This window comes from Etheostoma spectabile, chromosome 7 (genome assembly GCF_008692095.1).
Source record: "Etheostoma spectabile isolate EspeVRDwgs_2016 chromosome 7, UIUC_Espe_1.0, whole genome shotgun sequence".
Taxonomy (NCBI): domain Eukaryota; kingdom Metazoa; phylum Chordata; class Actinopteri; order Perciformes; family Percidae; genus Etheostoma; species Etheostoma spectabile.
Window position 1 is genome coordinate 27598813 of NC_045739.1, and position 23828 is coordinate 27622640.

The 23828-nt window shown below is 44.3% G+C and overlaps 1 protein-coding gene across 1 annotated transcript in view; it reads right to left on the reverse strand.

Annotated features, from left to right (window-relative positions):
- Positions 1-296: 296 nt before the first annotated feature.
- plxna2 (plexin A2) overlaps positions 297-23828 on the reverse strand; it is a 222147-nt gene continuing 198615 nt past the window's right edge. The window contains 7 exon segments of the mRNA XM_032519890.1: positions 297-3898; positions 8509-8659; positions 8973-9185; positions 9300-9469; positions 9710-9900; positions 14697-14796; positions 21997-22100. Coding sequence (XP_032375781.1) covers positions 3803-3898; positions 8509-8659; positions 8973-9185; positions 9300-9469; positions 9710-9900; positions 14697-14796; positions 21997-22100 — 1025 coding nt within the window. The 3' untranslated portion in view covers positions 297-3802.

The window sequence follows — 23828 nt, forward strand, 5'->3', positions numbered from 1 at the left end:
AGGATAGATAATTCTTCAATTTTGCATATCGTGAAATGACACAAGTGTTGTCTTTTCCTGGTTTTAAAGGCTGCGTTACAGTAAAGTGATGTCATTTTCTGAACTTACCAGACTGTTCAGGCTGTTTTCTTATTTGCCTTTACCCACTTAGTCCTTATATCCACGTTATTGGTGAGTATCTATCAAAAATCTCATTGTGTACATATTTTGTGGAAGCACCAATAGTCAGCACTACAATATAAGTAATTGGTCAAATATATAGTGATTAGGGATGCACCAAATCCAGGATTCTTTTCCACCAAACCGAACGCTACGCTTGCTCTCGGCGCGCTACGCTGGGCGACGTAATGACGTCGCCGTTGGTTATGGGAAGGTGTTTACGTAGGTGGAGCGTTCAATGCAGTAGGCTGTGTGAAAGTGAAAATATAACTGGTGAACAAAGAAAGTAATGTGTGGCAGTACTTTCAGTCGCAAGAAGGCGATTCAAGCCGAGCTACATCTATCTTATCTATCTATCTATCTATCTATCCATCCATCCATCCATCCATCATCCAGTGGTGGCGAGGACCTAAACAATACACAACATCAACGCTGTTAAAGGGGAACTACGCAGTTTATTTTTGTTTAATAAACCTTAACTGAACAGCTTCGGAGTCATTGGAATGGTTATATGACTTTTTTGGGGTTAATGATGGTCGTCTCGAGAAACCTGTGTGGAAAACACATGTTGGATGTTTAACATTTGCATGTGAAACATCCAAAAGAATATGAGTTGTGCATGAAGGAATCTACAGACAGCTGCAGACCTTAAATCCTACAAAGGATTGGAGGGGGCTGGCGTGTTTATAGCTTCGCCCAAATTGGGAGGTCGCTCAACAAAAAACACAGCAGCTTCAGGTACGGCAAAGGAAAGGACCGGATGTGTTTACTGTGTTAATGGGCTGAGGATGCGAGTAGGATTCAGTATTTGGAGCGATCCCCCAAAAAATCTAGATTCAGTGCATCCCTAATGCTGATATTTGATTTTCTCCGTGTTGCCCAGCTCTAGTTAGAAAACGAGAAGGTGCCTTTTTTTTCAGGCGAGGGAACAAATTATAAAATCAAACCTTTCCCACATGTGCCCCCACTGGCCGGACACAGTGATAGCATGTCAATCACCGCACCACCCTACACTTCTCCTTGCCTGTTAGTTTGATTTTTTTTTTTCTCCTTCTTTCTTCTTCTTTCCATCTCCTGATCACACTGTGCACACACAACGGACTCAGATCAAAGAGAGGCTTCAAAGCCAGAGCAGGAAACTAGAGCTAAAGGGGTTCTCTCACTCCCTCTCTCCTCATTTCTCAGCCCCCTCTCTTCAAACAGCTCGGGCGGCCGAGTGCTGAGCGAGGCAACGTCTGCCTGAGCCCAGCCGTACCCTCTTCACCTTTTACTTTATCTCGCCAGCGCTGGGTATCACAGAGGAAGCCATTGGGCTCCCAAAGCACTAAAAAGGACCGTGCCCGAGTCGAGGACTAATAAGATCACTAGGAACACTAAGCAGGCGGGTATCTAAGGCCACAGAGAAAACGGAGCACCTTTCACCCCACTGCTGCTGTTTATCATGCTCTCAACAACACACCATAGCAGTATACTGTGCAAACCTAAAATAATAATACCTATTTTCAAGTACTCGATGTAAACAACAAGCAAACAAATATATCCCGGAAGAAACATAAAGGACCTATCCAGAGGACGGATCGACAGTTTGTTGTCATCCAGCTAGAAGGTCGGAAGGTGACATCAGCCTCATGACGTTTTGGTTTGAGTCAGGAGACAAATCCAGGTGCCATGCAACCTACTTTGTTTTTGTTTGACGTCTCTGTGTTTCATATGTATGGTGACGGCGCAGTGGATATGACACTTTGGTGCGAGAGACCCGGGTTCGATTCCCACTGCGATACATCAACCGATGTGTCCCTGAGCAAGACACTTAACCCCAGAGGCGTGCGACCTCTGACATACAGGTACATAGCAATTATAAGCCGCTTTGGATATAAGCGACAGCTAAATGACATGTAATGTAAAAAGTTGTCTTCCTCATTCCCAGATCTTTTTTCTCCCGCTTCTGTTTCGTACCTTTTTTTTTTTTTTGTTTTGTTTTTTACACAAGTTTCAAAACTCAACCATTCCAGTTAGAATTGATAAGCTTCAACTTAAGCCGGCTCTACTCTCCGGTATGAGAGCTACGCTGCCCTCTGTAAAGCATGAACCGATTATTGACACATTAGCGAGCAATTTAAAAACACAATGTTTTGGCACACGGAGCTAGGCTTCTTGTTGTCTGTGCGGGGTGACATGGGTGGTTGTGGTGGTCGGGGTCGGGGGGGAATCTCCCATCAGCTGGTCAATAAAAGTGACTCATTGGCACATGATAAAATCAAAGATGGACCTTGGAACACTCAGATGTGTGATAGCATGCATGAAAAAGTACACACAAAGTGGACCAAGTTCCCAAATAGAGTCACACTGTGGTTATATAGTGGAGATTCTTAGCTTATAGAGACCGATTGCTCTTGTTTGGTCTCTACTAACTGCAGACGATACACACTCTCCTCTAGCAGAAAAAAAGGGATATAGGGTAAATAATGTTTGGGACGTGGCTGGACGGGCCTGGGCCAGGACGGACAAATGGAGTTGTTCACTTGACGAGCTACTGCAAATACCCACGGAGCTCAGTTCAACTGAGCCCCTTTTCTGTTTGCAAAACTCAAATAGACATACAAAACGGACAAACAAATGAAAAACATTTGTACATTCACATAAACACATTGGCAAGTATCAACCGGTACATACACAGATGACCTAACTGCTGAAAACAAAAACCCCAACAACAACAACCTTGGACACCAGATTGATGCTGATTCACGGTAATCTCCTAAATACACTACAGACTTCCTCTCCGCCATCCTCAGTTTAGGTGCAAGCATGCTGGCTGAACCTGTGACCATCCATTCACTCTTGGAAGATGAGCACATGTTTGTCTTTTATGTTTTCCTGTACATTTCTGATTGGAGGAAGAGCATCAGTCCGAGGAGGGAAAGGGAGTGAGAGAAGACGTGGACCGTGGCCTGTTTCACAACCACACCGCCCGCTCTTTAAGTCTTTGCACGACGACACTTGCGGGGATGTCCGGGAGGCGGATGTTTTCAACTGCAACTGATAGTTTTCAAATGTACAAGTAAAAAAATAAAAAAATCTGGGAAATCTGAACGCAAACTCAGCAGCCCGACGTGAGATCTGCTCCTCTGCTTCTCGTAGGTTATTTCTGTTGTTGTCTCCATTTTACACTCAGGTGTCAGTTTCTGACTGAGTGGAGAGTAAAATCTGTTCCTCAGTTTGCTCTCACGGTTTTGCAGTCTTACTCACACAACACACACACACACACACACACACACGCACACGCGCACACACAATTTCCTGTCGAACTGAGAGAAAATATACTTTGCAAAACAAAAAACAATGAATAAATACGCGCCATGGTCATTCCTTCTCTGCTTATGGTCCTTCCTTAAGCCATTATCAGCTCCAGCTGCAGGGCCTCTGTCTCAGTCTGTGGGCCCTCAGCTGGTGCCATCATGGAAGGAGGGGAAAGAACTACAAACTAAAGCTGTTGTATGTCTGTCCGACCGTGAATACAGAGAGGTCCCAGGTCTGGTTTCGTGGTGGAAGCTCCCACGATGAGAGGTAAGTAATGCGGAACCTTCTTTGCGAGGGCCCTGCGCAGCGTGTGCTCCTTGTCTCTCTCTTTGAGCGCCGGCCGCTCTCAGCTCTCCAGGGACATGGCCGAGATCAGCTGCTCCACCTTGTAGGACAACCTCTGCTTCCTCGCCTGTTCATCCTGCTCCAGGGCGGCAGTGATCTGTACAGGAGGAAACACCCTGGTCAAATACCAGCCATCAAAAAAACAAATAATTCTATATTCCAACTGCATCCTTAGTGGTTGTGATACATTTATAGAATTAGATCTGACGACCATTTTGTAGAGAATTGCGTATTTCTTTATGGAGCACAGCCTGTTTTCAGTGGTGGAAGAACTATTCCGATCCTTTACTTAAAGGTGCTCTAAGCGATGTTGGGTGACGTTCAAAGTATTTTCAAATACTATTTAATTTAATCTATCTCGCCCCTCCCTCCTCCTCAACCCGTTCCCTCTCCCTCCCTACAGTGCTTCCGCGCACTAACCCCCCAAACCCCCACCCCCAAATCCTTCTTATCGGTTATTGGCTGGAACACCGTTATGTTTGGTGGTGCAAGTTGGCTAAGTTAAGTATCGTCAGGAAAATGTACTTAAAGTATAATAAAGGAAAAATACTCAATGCAGAAAAACCCTCACATTTTAGAAACTGGAAACGGATCCAAACAGTGTTTAACGGTTTAGTAATTTCAGCCGGACTTGTAGGCCGTTATATTGTTGGGTAGTTTAATTTATAATGAGACATGGTATTTTATAAACTACATGTTTTCTGTATTCAAAAATCTTCAATTTGTAAAGTAACTAGTAACAAAAGCTGTCAGTTACTACAATATTTGTCTCTGAGATGTAGAAGTAGAAAGTGGCATTTAAATAAAAGACTCAAGTAAAGTACAAGTACCTCAAATTTGTACTTAAGTACAGTCACACTTGAGTGATTGTACTTCGTTACATTCCCCCACTGCCTGTTTTGTATACAGACATCACATGAAACAGAAAGAAACGAATTACATCACTGCCTGCGTCTTTGACGACATGGAGAAATATTTTTGTATTAGCCTTTCCCCGTTTCATCTTCTGAGCCCATTTCTTGTAAATTTGGCATTCGTCACGTCGGGTTCAAAAGGAATTCAGACAGGCTGTGTCCTTCGTTCTCTCGTCTAGTGTCTGCCTTGTCAGGATGAATCTATGTCAGTGTGGCAGCGGCAAAGGCCTTTAATATCAACATAAAGCAGCAGCAAAAAAACAAATACTACAATATGGGCCACGTCTTCATCACCTTTGATAAGGATATCTGCATTCAAAAGCCGCAACTTGTATTTTAACATACTGTACGGTTTCAGGTTTGCTACTGTGTATCTGTTTGCTACCGTTGATCTATGTCCTCTCACACTACACTACGCTGGAATGCAGTGTTTTCACTCAATAATTGATGATTCCAACAACATAATTAATTGAGCCCTCTTATGCAATGAGTGATTTCAAATATTCTGAGGTGAGAGATAGATAAATAATAAATGAATATGGGAAAAAAAACTGTCACCCACAGTACCATTTATTCATGTAGAGACATGAAAAGAAAATATATATTTTTTTCCATTACTCTTTCACAGTCTTTTTCCATTTATTCATACTCCGTAGTCCATAAGGGGCTATGTTTTCAATCATAAATATTGATGAAATATCAGGTTTGTACCAGTGTTTCGTCAATCTAAAAACACACACCCACACACACACACACACACACACACACACACACACACACACACACACACACACACACACACACACACATTTCACAAGGCGTGTTGTGTCAAAAGACGAGAGCTTTAATGTCCGTCAGTCAATCAGAACCACAGTTTTAGTTTTAAGGAGCTTGGTTTCTGTTGGTCCCTTCCACCTTTTATGCAGAAAATGTTGACTGACTGTCTCGGCATCTTCTCTTTTTTTCCTCATAGTGTGGAAACCTTTGTCTGCCGCGTGTCCGTTGTCAGAACACGGTCTCTGTCTGCCCACCTACCATCTTCTACTCATCTGCTAAGTGCTCTTAAAGGCTGGCAGCTACAGACAGAGCATTTCCTCCTCCTTATTGGGCCCGATAGCAATCTATTATTAATCTGTAGCACTGTATGCAGGTGCAGATCCCACTGCCATCTCCCAAATCCATTTAAGTAGGCTGCAGCTCTGGCCTGGTTAGCCTGACAAACGGCCCCGTTATGAAGGGCTGAGGAAGAATGAAGAGCTGCTAATGCTAGGCGAGGTTTTTATACACTGCACTGCTGGGAGACCGCACATACTACAGGAGTGATGAGACATGTGTATGTGAGTGTGAGTGTGTGTGTGTGTGTGTGTGTGTGTGTGTGTGCAACATCAGTGTGCATTTACATTTGTTTCTACGCATGTGCGCATCAGATGGTTACAACTGCGGAGGCAGCAAAAGTGTATGTATGAGATTCATGGAGAGCAAAGGGGACGCTGACTGGATAATGGGTAGAAAGAGAAGGAATGTACAGGAGGGAGGAAGAGAGATAAAATACGAGACAGAGAGAGAGAGAGAAAGAGAGAGAGAGATATTGTGGTCCAACTCCAACATAAAGGTCATGCTAATGCTTCCCAGAGGAGGAGCTGACATTAGAGGCAGAATGTCTCCATAAATGCACCATCTTTCTCTTCCTCCCTTCTTTTTTTACACTTCATGTGATCTGACAGTGTGTGTGCGTGCCTATGAATCAGCTCACGAGAGCCCTATATAACAGATAGTCCACTCTAACTCGGCACAGACGAAAGGACAGGGCAGCATGCTGAGAGCTTGTAGACATCCACTTTCTACTGCGCAGATCAGACACACTGCCTTGTTAAGCGCAGGTCTCACTCGACCTCTGGGCTTTGGGGAAGTCTACTGAAGACTGGGAGCTGACCTTACTAACCTTTTCCAGTTATGAATAGCCTGGGAGCACCGAGGGCAAAATGAACGTGCATTAAAAAGCGCGGGGCAAATTTGCGGCACGCCTTTTGTACAATCTGCCTATAATTAGCGGCTGATTTGCCACGGCAGCAGCTCATTACACAATCAGCGCCAGGACTTCCCTCTAGGTAAAAATGTGCACGTGAAGGAGCTCCGTATGCAGAGGGATTTATCTGAGATCACCAAGCTAGGAAATACTCCATAGTGAAATAAAACATTTTGAAACATTTAATAAGGGCAGAGTTCAACTCCACCTAAGGAAATTATACTCTTAATTTATTTGTAGGAATTTATTATATTAATCCAACAGGAGTCATTAATATGGATGCTGTTTCAATAGAACACAATGGTAAACATCTTATCAAATTTAATTAGCAAAAAAACAATTTCCCAAGCTCTCTTTGTTTGGCGTTAAAAAAAAATAGTCACATGTTGTGTTCATTTATTATAACAGTCTTTGATTCATTTAGTTGCAGTCACTGAGATGATTCACGTTCCATGTTTTTCCCCCCACCATGACCTTTTCTTTTGGATACCATTTGTGCCTGCTCAGGATTTTTTATTTTAATTTTTGTTTTTTACAAACCTGGCCCTTGCAAATTGCACAAACCTTCTGCATCAAAAAGAACGTTAGACTGTCCTCCCCTGGAAAAAACACTCCCAGAGGTGGTTTGTTTCAGGCAGCAATTATGACCTATATTTACGTTGATATCATTTTTGTTTTGTTTTTTCGTGTGTGTGTAGGTGGGACCTCTCTTGAAAGAGAATTGTAGGGTGGGTTGGGGGGAAGGGAGGTGGGTTGGTAGGGGTGGGCCGGTATAATCAGTAATAAGTATTGAGGGAAGCATAGTATGTAAAAATAGAGATGAAATTCTGATGAAAGTCTGATTTGTTGAAATTAATTTTTTGTTTTCTCCCCTCCTTGTTGTTTCACCTTTATTTAATGTACTTCCTGGTACCTAATCATGATGACCCATATAAATTAACCCTCATGTTGTCCTCGTTTTCTCATATCAATGTTCTTCTGAACTACCAAAAATAACAACGCTCTTTGGCAAGTACATCTCTACTTTCATTCATTTTGGGGTGTCTTATTCAATTTTTATAGCATTTGAAAACAAAAACTGAAGTGGTTATGATATAGTGTTTGAGTAAAAGTTGTCTGTGAATATCCATTAACATATTTTCCTTTCATTTTAATCTAAATAATTCCTAATTTCTGCGTTTCTAACGCAAACATTAGGTATAATTTCCTATAAATGAGTTATTGACCATAAATCGTAAAAAAAACTGTAAACTAAAGTTGATAAGTTAGTGTTGAACACATCAAAAAACGTGGCAAACACTGAAAAAAAGCATCAAAAGTGTTGAAAAAAAGGAACAAAAAAGTAAGATTTTTTTTTTTTTTAAATCAATAAAAAGCTCAACAAAAGTGTTGATTTTCAATTGTGATGGGAAGACAACACAAGGGTTTATAAAAATCAACAAAAAAAACAAAACATTTATAGTGGCAGCGCCCTCTAGTGACCGTAGTAATAATGACGGGAAACAAAGAGCGGGGGTTGGACTCCTGTTTTAAAATAAAAGTAAATGGTGAGGGTTTTTTTCAGATTTGAACCCAAACCACCATCTTTTTCTAACCTTAAAGATGTGTTTAATATCCGCGACCGATACATTCTCCAGTTTAGATATGAGGTTGTATTTCCTGCCAATGCTAGGTTTGTATAGAAGGTAGGGTGACAAACGGCCCATATCGTCGTATGGTTTGGAGAACATGTTTTCTAGAACATGCGTGTAGGCAAGCATCACTTACCTCCTCACTGTACTTGCTGACGTAAGAGTAGATCTCATTGAGAGCGCTGAGCATGTTAAACTCTGTGGAGTGGAGTCGGGCCTGTTCTGCCAAATAGGCATTCATGTCCTGGTCACTAATGGCCGGCAGCCGGTTGATGTCAGCGTAGTACCTGAGGCCGCAGACAAGGGGGCAGTATTTGGCATCACTCAGAGAAAATCACTGAATTGATTATTGTAACAGCTCCGCTGAGACCTAGTACAATTTTTTTCAGCCATAATAAATCACTTTCATGAACAATGAATGCTTGGTAAAAGTCGCTCACAAAAGGCATTTTACACAATCTGGTTGAGAAGTGTAGGCAGGAAGAAAGAGAATTAGAAATCAATTCCCTAAAAGATCCCAGTTTTTATTGTAAGAGGATAGAAAAAGGATGTGACAGAGGGGATCAGAATTGTGTGTTAAGTGAGTGTATCAGCTCGTACCTCTCTACCCAGCTCTTGTAATTGGGGATATCTTTAGCGTAGAGCAGCTTATTGGATGGGGAGTCTTTGCCCAGACGGTGCTCTGAAGTGGAGCAAGAATCCATGAAGGTCTGAGCTACCACGGACAGACAGGCATCCGTGATGCTGCTCTTATGGATGTCAAACACGAACTGCGGGTTCTTGATCACGTTCACCCAGAAGCGCAATGGAAGGCTGAAAGATGGAGTCAAAGAGAATAAGTACGAGACAGAAACACACTGAATTCACCACTGTGACACTAGAGCAGCTATTCCATGTGATATTCTCTTTGCAAAAAAAGGCCCTTACCAGTTGCTTTTCCACGTGTGACGCACGTCTGTGTCATGTATGTCATGTTTGTCTGCCTGCTCATCCAGGAAGTCAAACATGTATTTGATGGCGAGGGGAAGCGTGCTTCCTCGGTGAACTGTACTGAACAACGTCTCAAATAGGTCGTCAACAAATTTTTGTAGGGTACCCTGAGAAAAGGAGATAACACAGTTGAAATTCAGTCAAAAGGTTCTCGAAAATGTAGTCTTACATGATGGTGACTTATCTCCACAGCGCTGTGGAGTATGGACAGGCTCCTCCACGCATACATCCAGGGATAGCAGAAAAATACGCTCCTATCTCTTGTCTATTATACAGAAATGTACTTCCGTTGATCCAGACGATCGAACGTGTAACATGTTAACAGATATTGGGGGATATGAATGTACCTTGGTAGCTAGCAGCCTGGTCAGATAAATCTCAGAGACCATCTTGCTACCGCGGTCTCCTTCCTTCTGGTCGCCGTGTTCGTGGTTCTTCACCAGGTGCCACACCTTCACACCACTTTCTAGGTCAGGGGTGATCATAGGAGCACGTGAACGGAGGCTGTCGGGACTGCCTGTGTAGCGGAATGAAGAGTCTGTCCAGAAAAAATGAACGAAGAGAGACAGAGATACAGAATGATCAGGAATCCTAAATGGCCGTGATTACAAAAGCTTCCCTGAGGTGTTGCATCATGTAAATCAAAGGTCCCATGGCATGCAAATGTCACTTTATGAGTTTTTTTAACATTAATATTTGTTCCCCCAACCTTCCTATGGTCCCCCAGTGGCTAGAAATGGTGATTGGTGTAAACTGAGCCCTGGGTATCCTGCTCTGCCTTCTGAGAGAGAGAAATCAGACTTCAGATACAGTATTAGGGGACCACTAAGGCCTATATAAAAGAGACTTCACATCCAGTATTAGGGGACCACTAAGGCCTATATAAAAGAGACTTCAGATCCAGTATTAAGTGACCACTAAGGTCTATATAAAGAGACTTCAGATACAGTATTAGGGGACCACTAAGGCCTATATATATGAGACTTCACATACAGAATTTGGGGACCACTAAGGTCTATATAAAAAGACTTCAGATACAGTACTAGGGGACCACCAAGGTCTATATAAAAGAGACTTCAGATACAGTATTAGGGGACCACTAAGGTCTATATAAAAGAGACTTCAGATACAGTATTAGGGGACCACTAAGGTCTATGTATAAGCATCCAAAGAGCACCATGTCATGGGACCTTTAACCATGCCCACACACAAGCATACAGTACATAAACACATAGCCTCTCCATCCATCCATCCATCTTCATCCGCTTATCCGGTGTCGGGTCGCGGGGGCAGCAGCTCCAGTAGGGGACCCCAAACTTCCCTTTCCCGAGCCACATCAACCAGCTCCGACTGGGGGATCCCGAGGCGTTCCCAGGCCAGGTTGGAGATATAATCTCTCCACCTAGTCCTGGGTCTTCCCCGAGGCCTCCTCCCAGCTGGACGTGCCTGGAACACCTCCCTAAGGAGGCGCCCAGGAGGCATCCTTACCAGATGCCCGAACCACCTCAACTGGCTCCTTTCGACGCGAAGGAGCAGCGGCTCTACTCCGAGCTCCTCTCGGATGACTGAGCTTCTCACCCTATCTCTAAGGGAGACGCTAGCCACCCTCCTGAGGAAACCCATTTCGGCCGCTTGTACATAGCCTCTCTCTCTTTGTAATTCATGACAAAGCCAAATCTTCTGTGTTCCCCTCCGCTCTAAGCCGTGCTGTAAAGGAAATTGCAGTGGTGGATAATTTCAAAGAACAGCAAAGTAATGAAAGGGAGGGGAAGTTGTGTTCCCCGGCATTGCATTGATTATCAGTGGCCCCCTTGAAACTAGAATCCCACATGACACACAAGCCCTTGCCACCCATTTATCTTGTTACATACAGTGTGCAGGAAAGACGTATTTACGAAATGCTACATATTCATTCTCTGTTTCTGTCTTCTCCCTGCGCCATGAATACTTTGAACGGCGTTTTCTTTTTTTCTCCTTCCTACACTCATTCATTTTCTCTTCCTTTTCCCTCTTTATGTAATCCCTACCTCACTGACTGAGACAAGTTGTGTCCCTGGCTCCTCTTAAAAGCACTCGTAATTGGCTCTTCCCTGCCACACTGTACCAACGCCATGTTGAAAACGTCCCTGTCACACTCTCATCAATGCATCAAAAGATCCCTAATTTGTTAAGCGCCGCAGCACCCACCCTTCATCCATACATCGCCCTCATCTCTGCTCTTGTGTTCCTGCCTCCTTGCTCTGAACTCAGTCTGAATAATGCTGCTTTCGCTTTCCCTAATTAGCCGGGGTCTACGCCTGCCAGTGGGCTCACTAGAGATTCAGGATCTGAGGATCTCAATGAGTATCTCTCTGACCTGGCTATATAGGGCGAGCTAAACAACAAAGCTTTTTGCTGCCAGTACACCCACTTACACCTTTCAAATAAGACCAACCTGTGCCTCTGTAGTGGCCACTAGGGACCAGGGCCTAAGTAGGGGGAGGGGAGTTTGAAGATATGTGCCTGTGTAAGTGTGTATAAGGTGGATTGAGGTACCACATCCCATTTGAATCCAGTCCCTGGTTTTTACTGCGCTCTTTCCCTTCATCCCTCTAATACCCTCAGCCTCTCCCCCAGCTTTACTAGTCTCACTTTGCCAGACCTTCCTCCAAAGCCTTGTGTAGGAGGGTCTGGCTAGTCCACACAGCAATATGGAAGGGAGAAAAATGTGCTCTTGTTTACTGGCATTTTTTTTAAACCAATCACAATCGTCTCGAGCAATGCTAAGCACAGAACGGAGCAGTGATGCCGCTGCAAAAGAGACTCGGGAAGAACCTTGTTTTGGTGTACGCTCAAAAGTTGTTTTAGTCGTGCACCAGAAAACTCTGATTGGTCAGATAGTCTAGCTAGCTGTCTGGATTTACCCTGCAGAGATCTGAGGAGCAGCTAACCAGAGTCCTCAGAAATCAAAACACACAAAGAAAGAGGAAGGTACCGGATGTCCAAAAACAAACATCCTAAAAGTGTGACATTCGGCGGAATGTCCAGCAGAACAAGAGAGCAATCCTGGAAGTGAAACGTCGTGGATATAGACTACAAATCCCTTAACACCAAGAACGGAGCTGGGTGGGGCGGCTTCTGGAGCTCCAGCTCTGAATGTTTTCTCAAAAGCCCCATCTCTTTAAGGGGTTTTAAAATAACTTTAACTTTGGGTCATTTCCCCGTCAGACTCTCTGACTGGACTGGCGAATCAATGGAGAAAAAATTCTATTACTGGGGAAATACTTCACTTCAAAGTGGTAAAATCAGACAATTTTTTGGGAGTGAAAATGAGTCATCCTCAACATTTGTTGTGTTTTGGTTTTAGAGTGCCAAAGACAGTTGGTGAACAATTAGATACAACACAGGATGTAGGCTCTACAGGAAGATTCTTTCCCTATCAGTTTTTTTTGCACAGAGTTTTGGGCATTCTGTTATCTCAAGTGGCTTGAAAAATAATGCATATTAGCTGCCGTAAATGGGCAACCAATCTTCTTGGAGGATCATTCCCCCAGACCCCCCCTAAGTTTGGGCCTAATGTTTACAACGTCTGGCTCCACCCCCTACATAACACTAAGCCTCCAGCTCCTGGACACGGCCAGACAGTAGGGGAGTGTGTTGTGGCTAATTTTGAAAGCTCAAGGAGGGGGTGGTGGGGGTGGTGTGGTGGCGGTGGTACCGGCAGTGTAAATTGAGTCAAGATGCTAAGTGTTGAACGTGAAATTGGTATGAATCCATCAGCAGGTGTCGAGTTGCAGCTGTGCCCGCTGTGCCAACCCATGATTGATGAGGGACGGGCACACGCCAGCAGAGCCTCCGCTTTTTATGCCGTGCACGTCCAACTCCAATGCTTGAGCACTCACACTCACAAAGTAAAAAGCAAGACAATGAATGCGAGAGAGAGTACAAAGCTCTCTGCAGCACGTTGCAATTTCATAATGGCTTTAAAATCCCTTTAATATCCCTAATGACTAAGATGTTGGAGAGTAATGACTATGCAGGTGTAAAGCTCCAGAAGAAGAGAGCTAATTAAGCTATTTTATTAAAACAACAACAACATAATGCAGATAAGGGTTCCTGTCTTTTGTTACGCTAGTAGATATACTTCTTTACATTACCTTGGTCATTTGTTTAAAAGAGATTGCTGACAGAGCCTGCACTGTAATCTTTTCTAAAGGTCATCATAGATATCAGTTATGTCATTAGGTGTGTTGCGAATGTCACTCCACATGATTTTACAACACTGAAGATAAAGGTTACACACAAGGTATCCAATCCTGAATAAGACTTGTGATTGCTGGAGGGATAAGGACCCCGGTAGTGCTTTTTCTTTGTAAGGCAGTTTAAAAGGCAGTGTTCACTTTCTGTCCCCAATCCTGGTAATTGGCCATGCTCACTTATCTTTTTCTGTTTGTGTGAAGTATCATTCACACAGAATAATTAGCAATCATAATAAGTTGCCTGGTACTGCTGTGCGTGTCTGGCACGGGACCAATTTTGGCACCCAGCAGCAGCACGAACTACAAGCACATCCAAAGTATGTTGTGTGTTTGCATGCATGTGTGCAGGCAACCTGTAGTCCGTTGCTTCCTACACAGAATGCATCTTCATTATAATCTCACAGCTTATAAATCAAACAATGGCTGTGTCTAACTCTCCCCTCTTCTCCATCTGTTTTTTCCCCTCTAGTCCTTTCATTATTGTGTCATCCAACAGAGTTTGGACCTGAACTGTAGAGCAAACTGCAGAACACACACAGTTGGAGAGAGAAAAAGGCTGAAAAAAACCCTCGGCAGCAGAAAGCAGAGCAGCACCAAACAGAGCTGACCATGGCTTTGGGGAGAGTGGATTTAGCTTTGTTCATTTCTGAAACAACTAATATAAAAAAAAACATTTTGATGTGTCTGTGGAGCAACAACTGTTGAGTAAGCCTGCAAATACGTACGTAATTGCCTAATATATATACAATCACTGTTATCAATGTCAATGTTGTAGTCGCCAGCTGTCGAGTCCGTGTCAAGTCTTGAGTCGCCAGTGTTCGAGTCCAAGTCCAGAGTCCAGAGATTAGCGCCTTGAGTTGGACTCGGGTCCCAGTCCAGGACCATCACTGCCTATTACACATAAAAGCAGTCAGAAACTTCACCCAACTACCTTTTTCATGAAAGTCTGTGTCCTAGTCATCAGTGCGCAAGTCCACGTCGAGTCCAGAGAACAGCGACTCGAGTCAGACTCAAGTCTGAGTACAGGACTCGAGTACTCCATCACCGATGTCACAACACGGGGGAATGAAAAGAGCAATGTGGTCTACTGACTCACCATATCTGCTGATGGAGGAGCGGGATATGCTGGCTGAGGAGGGGATGTTGTATGATGAGGTCTGTTTGGGCACCAAAGCCACAACGCAGCGGTCTGACACCTGTGAGAAGAGAGACACATGTAACATGAATCTGCTGGTACCTAGCATAATGGTGATTTCCATATTTTAATTAGAAAGCGTTTCTTTTTCCCCTGAAAAATCAAAGTCAAAGTCAAAGTACTTTTATTAGTCTCCCTATATAGAAATTTGCATTGGACACTAAGCAACTTAGCTGCAAGAGTTAAACACAACGCAAGCACGGGGTTAAAAAAACAAATATACAGTCAACATATGGGCTACTCAAGGGCCTGTGCAAATAGCAGATTTACGATTTCTATACTAAATAAGATAAAAGCCATATTTCAAGGACAAAACCAATTTCATTCATCCATCACAGTCACAGATATACCTTAAAAATATTCATAGTCATACTTTCATCTCTGCTCATTAATGAGCTTACTGCAACAGGGACAATGAGTGCTTATACTGTATGTTTGCACAAAGGAACCCTGTACCTCTTTCCTGAGTTCAACAGCTCAAACTGTGAAAACAGAACATGAGAGTTTCAGACAGAATGGTCTTAGCCTGCTGATTATGCTGTTCAAAAGCTCCTGCGGGTTGAGAGGTGCAGGTGTCCCCATAATTTTACCTGCCGTTTTAACCAGATTCAAAATCTGGGTTTTAGATTTTACTGTCAAATTCCCAAACCAGCTGGTAATACCATACCGAAGAATTGACTCTATTGTTGCTCTATAGAAGATTAACATGATATTTTTTACAGACCCCAAACACTCTCAGTCTGCGCAAGAAGTGGAGACGCTGATGAGTTCTGGCACAGACATTTGTTACATGTGTGCCCCAACTCAAATCCTTGTCAATATACACTCCTAGATATTTAAAAGAGGTCACCTGCTTGATGTCATGACCATGGATGGATACAGGGCTCTGGTCTCCAGCTGATCTAGGATCTACCAGCATTTCCAAAGTTTTACTTGTATTAATATGAAGTTGGTGTGAATCACACCAGTTGACAAACTTGTCCACAGCAACCTGGTGGAAGCTTGTATTGCTTTCTCTAGTAAGCAAACTGAGGGGACAGTGTCATCGGAAAATTTTATATGTTGGTTTGGCTCAGAGCTAATGCAGTCATTGTGTACAATGTAACAAGAGGGGAGAACTGACACACCCTTGGGGGCGCCAGTGCTGCACACGTTAAATCAGACAGGACAGAGTTAAACTTCACTGCTGTGGCTGTTTGACAAAAGAGTGATACCACCTAATTAAAAAAGGATTTACATTTAAATGTAAAAAATGTTGAATATTCCCTGAAACAAAACATATCCCAAACCCCCTACGCAACCCGGCCCTTCCTGTCATATCTCTGTTCCCTGCTGTTCTCTACCACAGCCCCATGGCTTTCTTTCTGCAGAGGATGAAGGCTGTACTCAACATGACTGTCATTGTCATTCCCTTTCACAAACATTAGAGACATGATGTACAGTAAGCTTTGGAACTGGGATGAGATGCTAACAGGGAGTGAAAGAGAAAGAGAGAGAGGAAAAGGAAAAGAGACACTGTCAGAAAGAGAGAAACAGACTTTGCACCCTAAAAGAAAATAATACTAATAATAGCATTAGAACAGCACAGAGTCAAAGTGAAATACAGAGAGAAGAAGCTGGGTAAAAGATGGTGTGTCGTGAATGAGAGACAGACACTGATGGTCATCCTTTTTCCCCCCTCAGTGTTTCCTTTTTACAAAGGGCTCCTGGTTCGTGTGTGATTTGCTTCAGTGACATCAGATAAGCTTAGAAAGGTGGCCAAGGGGTTTAGGGGTTAAGGGGTTAAGCTTGGGACCGGGAGGTCTCTTGTTCAATCCCCAGACCAGAAAGATAAAAATCTGGGTGGGTGAAAGTAAAAGAACAGTGCTTGTCCCTCCCACATTACCACCATTGAAGTGCCCTTGAGCAAGGCCCTTAACCCCAACCGCTCTAGTGGGACTGCTCAGTGGCCAGCAGATCAGACTGTGGTCTGCGTGGAGGCAAAAACCTCTCAGTACATGTGCGCCTGCTCTACCCACTGAACCAACCCGGCCACACTGTGTAATTCATTTTTAACATGCCACTTCTGCTAGTACACTATAACATCCCATTAAAAAAAAAAAGCTAAATACGGCAAACAAAACTTATAGTTGTTTTCTAAAAGCCAAAACAACAAAACAGCTTGTTGGCTGGCATTTACAGCCCACCCCAAGGAGGGACTTCTCTCTTTCAGACCCAGCAAAGACAAACTGAGGAGCCTCCAGTGGAGACATAAACAAAAGGCAAATGCCAGGCTCCAAAAGAATCTACAGAACAACAGAACATTTAGCGGGAGTGGGCTGCTCTCCATCCCTTGCTGGATAAAAGCTACTGAATGTTGGGATGGACATTTCCAGAGTTCCTCCTTGTTGTACGGAGCCATGTTCCTCTCATCCTCCCTCAAGTCTCGCCCTTACTTCTTTCTCCCACCCTTCTCAAACTAATCTCTGCTGTGCTATTAGCTGGGGTTACCATCTGGCCTCTACTTGGAGAGACACTTGAAACTGGGGATGAAATCCTCTTAAAAGATGCAGCTCTGGCTCCCCAGCTTCTTGGAGGGACATTAAAAATGCTCTTCCTTATCCCCACCCGCTATCCACGACCGGCATCTTTGACGCTTCTATCTCTCATGCCCCGCTCATTTGTCTCCGCTTTCCGAAACCTAATTTGTACGGCCTCTCCGTCCAACAGCCCCCTCTTGGCTGACGATGCACAGACCAACTCTAATACACCAACAGCGTGGACTTCTGTTAAGTTTCCATTGCTATTCCTGTGATACATTTTCTCCGGGGAGCATGAAATAGCTTCGCTGTCTCCCCCCTTTCCATTTACGCCTCCCTCCCTCCATCTCACTCTCTCTTTCTCTCTGCTTTTCATGGCTGACAGAGAGGCTAGAGCAGAGATGGGTCCTTGTGATAGAGTAAATGATTGAAGGCGTGCAGATTCGCCCTTCAGGGATAATCCAGTGTGGGGCCGATAGTGGCCAGGTGCGATAAGGGCCGCGGGCCCTGCCTGTGATAAGACCTTCCATTATACAGTGCAGAGCCGGCCACAGCAGAGTGTGGTCAGCCTCTATCTTTCTTTTCTCAGCCCTCCGGACAGAACCCCTCAGCCCTGATCTTAGCCTGTTTCTCCTTGGTGTCCCATCTCTCCTGGACTCATGCCCTTAAGATCACAAGGCTTATCATACCTGTCAACTCTCCCCAGGAGATTGGAAACACACAACCTGTGCATATGTGCCCTCCTGTCGTAACAAAATGTGAGAATGGTCATTGTGTATGAATATCTGAATGTCTTTCTAATGGAATTTAAGTTGTGTTTGATTGAAGAATCAGAATTCATCCATCCATCTTCGTCCGCTTATCCGGTGTTGGGTCAAAGGGGGCAGCAGCTCAAGCAGAATCAGTGTGTTTTTACAAATAATACAATGGTTGCCATTGGATATGTGACTTTAGGGTGAAGCAGTAGTGCAGGATTAATCAAATATGCCTCTTCTTTTCTATAGAGCTCAACAGTGACCACCCACTTTTTTTAACAGCTCTGGTTCCAGAAGTCATTTCCCCCGTTAAGTATCTCCATCGACGTTTCATTAGTACCGAGATGAATCGTGACCATAAAACATTTGATTCGGTGCAAAAGAACATTTTGTAAACGGATAAAAAAAAGGCAAAGGTACAAGACTGTGTACAGAAATTATCATTGACTTAGTAGTAGCAGCTCGCTCTAGCCGTTTGCGGGTGCGGCAAACATATCCATGGTCCACCAATCAGAGACGTTGCTGTTACGCGTAGGATTGTTGTGACTGTTTTCCCCTAAGATCGCGAATAAAAACACGTGTTTTTTTTTCTCAAAACAAGGTTGATTTCATACGGACTCGTGGTCAGTATACCGGGGATGGTTTAGAAATTGATCGGATTTTTACCCCACACTGTTGAGCTCCCTGGAATATACTGTTAGTTAAAAAAAAATCTACTCAATATTCTTCCTCCTAAAAACCTTCATATTCCCACTTATCAAAAATGTTGTATCCAGATTTACAATGGGGACCAGCGAGTCAAAACAGCCTTGGATTCATGAACAGATAGCAATGTAGAAGTATCTATTTTGTCTGGGGCAGTTGAAAATAGCCCCAAATTCCCCCAAGTGAAGTTTGCAGGGCGGGTAACAGGATCTATCTGGCAGGCTGTCCTGGTGTGACCATCAGTGTCTGCTCTCCCTGTTCCTTCACCGCAGAGACGAGGACAGACAGAGGTTACCAGCCAGGGGATGGAAGTTTCCAAACGGACTTTTTTATTTTGACGCAGTCTCAGCCAAAGCGAAAGAGGGAGCAGTCTGCTGTTTACTGTCACTTATATGCATATTAGGAATGATATTCCTAGACAAAACACACACTGCCCATGCGTCCCCACAAATGGATGAGGCAAACAAATATTAATATGCTGGAAAAGCCACAGCCCACCTGTCATAAATCAACACTTTGTCAAACATCATCAATGTAATTACCCACACAGCGCCCTGGTGAATACGGCGTGGGCCTGTTCTGCTATTTGCATCCTCATAAATAACCTAAGCGCTCTGACAACTTCACTCCATAACAATATCCTGTTTATGAGAGTTGTTAATACTGCCTTCTTTTCAAAGTGATTCAATCTGTATGGTGTCTGATTCATGTGGATGTGGCTGTGATACTATCCAGCGGGAACAAGGTTAGCACCAACCTGTCTCAAGACAACAGACACGGGGGAGGTGGAGAAGAAAGGAGGTGTGATGGAACACTTTCCTTTGTCGGGGTGGAAGATTAAACAACTAAAAGAGCCACATCAGCAATCAGCCTGTTGGCTCTCCAATTTCAGGAATCCGTTATCTCAACTCCTGTGTTTGTCTGAGTATAAGCATGTGCAATACGAGGTGTGCACGTGCATTGTGTGCATATCTGAGCGTGAGTTTTATCTTCTTCCATCTTTATTCACGCAAGAAAGAAATGCATACTGAAATTGATAGAGAAGAGTGGGAGGATAAGAGTTTAGTCCCCCGACTGTGAATGCTAAAGTGTTGAATAAAGATTCTGAACTCACTTTAATATGTGTGCATTTATGTTTTTTTAATGTTGGTGTTAATTGCTGGGGAGCTGGGAAGGTGTGCTTTTCCATATCCAGGTTATGTAAACCACTATTTCCCATGTGGCTGGGTAAATAGCCAATGGGGTTTCTTAGGAGGCTGTGAGCCCTATGAATTTCAATGCCTATGCCTGGTCCCTGTGTCTCTGCTATGGGAGAATTAGCAAAGTCTCAAGGTGACGCTCGGTCTCACTCTGCATATTTCAGAGCCCCTTTCAATATTCCCTCTTCCCATTTTTTTTTCTCTTCCAGCCTTTCCCTTACTCTGGGGCCTAATGAGCTGTGCTCCCTTAGTGTGATAGGCAGCCAGATGTGCTATCGCCGCTGCCAATGCGATGGCTTGGTGTGTGATGGAGACACACAGAGGCTCACACACAGGGGCCATTGCCAGCTCATCAAAACCGTAACGATGCACAAGTGTGTCTCTTGTCCCATCCCACTCTCATCTCTCCTACCACCAAATGCCCTATTCCTCTTTCTCTCCCTCTCTCTTCCCCCACGTTGCCTTCGCCAGCATCGCCTCTGAAATTGCACATTGCAGGGCCTTATGTTCTGCGCAGGGACCCTTAGTTGCGTGATCAATAGGAGTCCACAGATCTGCTATTGAGCGAACGAATAAGCGAGGCATCACGTAGAAAGCATCTCCTTTGGCTAACGACGGCAGACAGACTGTGATGCGAGGAATGCAACAAAAAAACAACAGAGGAGCCCATTATGGTGTGGAAGAAATCCTACTGCACCACTTCATCAAGGATTAAAGCCATGCTGAGAGCGAAGAAGAAGAGGTCAACATACAATGAGAGGGAGAAAAGAGGATATGCAGGCAATAAACATGCTCATTGCACGTCAGTGGGCGAGAACAGCAAAAAATGCAAATGGGATAACAAGACAAAAATGTAAAGAGAAAACAGACAGTGAAGGTGAGGACAGAAAGGAGGGTGACAAGGGAGGAAAGACAAAAGGGGGAAAAAGCTGCATGGTGCCAAGTCCTGGGTGAAGGACACTATGATGTGTCCCTTCTTCTAATGACTCCTACATCTGTTAAATTATTCTGCTTACTCTGCTGGGCAAAAGTTCACTATGACCCCCCACCCCCCATCCCTCTTTCCTGCTCCTAGATGGAGCTGTATCTCCTGGCCCCCCTCTGGTCCAGGTCTCCGAGCCCAGCTGCATCTCAGCCCCAGCTTCTGCTCTGGACCAGGTAGCCCAGAATGGAGCCTCATGCAGTCTTTAAGCAGATGGTCTCCTTGGGTGACTAATGAGAGGTGGCTGAGTATGTGCTCCTAAAGATTCATGACCTGCCGAGAAGGCTGCCTTCTCATTTTGCTTTGCCTCTCTTTCTTATTCTTTTTTTAAAAACTTTTTTTTATTCCTTTTATTTCTTGTTATTATCTCACCCTGGGCTCCCTCTCACTACCTCCCGGTTTCCTTTTACTTATTTTTTTTCAGTTACAACTTTAACAACTATACATTCTTCTGAAAAATGGAGAACTCCTCTTGTTCTCAGCTCTTCTCTTCTTTAGCTCTGTACTTTCGTCTGTGGTTAACAGGGTGCAACAGGTAAGCCCATGGGCCCTAAAATTGCAGGGTGTGAATCGAGGTTATACATGCAAAGAGACAGCAGCAGGCGGTCACAGCAGGACTAATTGTTGTCAGCGTAGAAGTCAACGGGACAAAGAGAGAGAGAGAGAGAGAGAGAAAGAGAGAGAGATGCTGTCCTTCTGACTGGAGCAGTTTCCTCTCTCCCGGGAGGAGGGAGAAGTGTCGGCTGAGGTGTTGAGGGTTGCTCTCTCCTGCCACCTGTACAGTAATTGTCCTCTATTCTGTCACTTGGAATACACCAGGCGAGGGCATGCAAATGAGGAGCTGAAAATTGGCTTCCTTAAAGTCAAGAGCAGGAAACATCAAAGTTTGGCAAGGTATGTGGCACAATTTCCATAATAGAAGCCGCGGCAGAAACTGAACTGAAATGAGCCTTTTCTTGATTTAAAAAAAGAAGAAAAAAAAAGGTGCCATTTGGGAGTTTATTAAGGTAAAGATCACACTGAAGCCTTTGTGTATTTTACCTGATAGTGCATGAGAGTGTTGAGTCTCTTCCAGTCATTTTCTATCTTGGTGGTGATGTCTTCGTCCTGCAACACCACACGAGCCATTCGCCCCTGGCGCCACTCTGAGGACACAAACAGACACGCACACAAACACACACACACACACACACACACACACACACACACACACACACACACACACACACACACACACACTTAATTAGGCTGCATTTACACTAAATCAGGCGATGCCAGTCCTCTATTTCATGAATGTGGGTAGAGTGTTTAAGCTGCGGCAGTGACCACAGGGGATGCTGATTTTGTGTGACTTTTACACAACTGCCTTTGCCAACTATACGTAGTGAGCCACAAAGAATGTCGTTTGTCTTGGTTTCAGGGGAGAGGTTTTGGTCCCATGTGTTAAACACATCCAACTGAAAACCACCATGTGTCCAAAACGCACATCTGCTTTGAATGAACTTGAGGGTAAAGTGTAATAATGTGGTGTGTGTGCTAGATTCAATGCCTTCAGAACCAGTTACCTTGCAAGGCAATTGTGAAGGGTGCTAAAATAAACCCACAACTTCCTCATGACACAAAACAAACTCCTAAAACACTTCCCTTTCAAACCTCATTTGCCTTTCAGTCGGTGGAACGTCACACTACATGACTCCCAAAAAGAGCTCTCTTCACACATTACCCAAATGAGTATCAGCAGCCGGCGGTCTTGTGCGGCTCTCGGCACACGTATACTCCTTTCACTGACTTGGATTGACACGCATCTTAAGTACCTTCCAAGTAACATTACACTTGAACATTTTCAAGATGTATGTGCAGGCAGGCTGCACGCTTTAATTGGTACTTGTATCGTGGAAATGGAATGGTATTAGCATACGCAACAGTCAGCCCGTCAGGGTCAGAGAGAAGAGTAGAGCAGACAAGAATGGATGAAAAAGCGATCTATGGGAAAATCACCTCCTTTCAAGAAAGAAAAATTGGAAGCAGGGGGGAGCGGGGGGTGGGGACAGGTGGAAGCAGTGCTAGTGGAGGGCAGGGGCTGACGGCTCGAGGCAGGGTAATGAAATGATAATAAGGGTGTTGATGGGGGAAGTGGACAGCCATTGTGGCTCTCATGCTGGGAGCGATCATTGATTTTCTCCTCTGTTGACTGGGTTTTATTACTTTCTGCTTCTTGCCAGGTTACCACACGATATCCCTGCCTGGCACAACTTCCACCTTTCCACCGTCTAAACGACACTCAACAGAAAGAAAGAAAAAGAAAAGAAAAAAACAACAACACACATACACACAGTAACACAATTACTGTGAAGGCATCAATGACAGGGTGAGAAATGGAAAGATGAGAACGAGAGAGAGGACAGTGGATGGACGGGCGCTTTTCTGTCTCTCTCTCTCTCTTCCTGTCTCTCTCTCCCAACCTGTCGAGGCAGATGGCCGCACACCAAGAGCAACAGTCTGTCTGTTAAAAAGGACGTTTTTCCTTGCCACTGTTGCACCAAATGCTTGCTCTTTGGGGGGGACGAGGGGGGGACAGGAGACAGTTGGGTTTTTGGAAATTAGAGAGAGTGTAATCCAGACCTACTCTATCTGTAAATGATCCTGGGATAACTTCTGTCCTGGTTTGGCTTTTGGTTTTCCAGCCCATGTGAAGTGAGAGAGAATAAGAGGAACAGGGCAAAGTGGAAGGCAAGGTACAGATAGGCGAGGTTGGAAGTGGCAGACTGCGTGGGAGTGGAGCCCAGCGTGAGGCTGGCGAGCCCTTCTGTCAGCTCTTACCTGGGTCGGCCAGACAGCCACGTCACAGACGCAAAAAACACACACCAGCACAA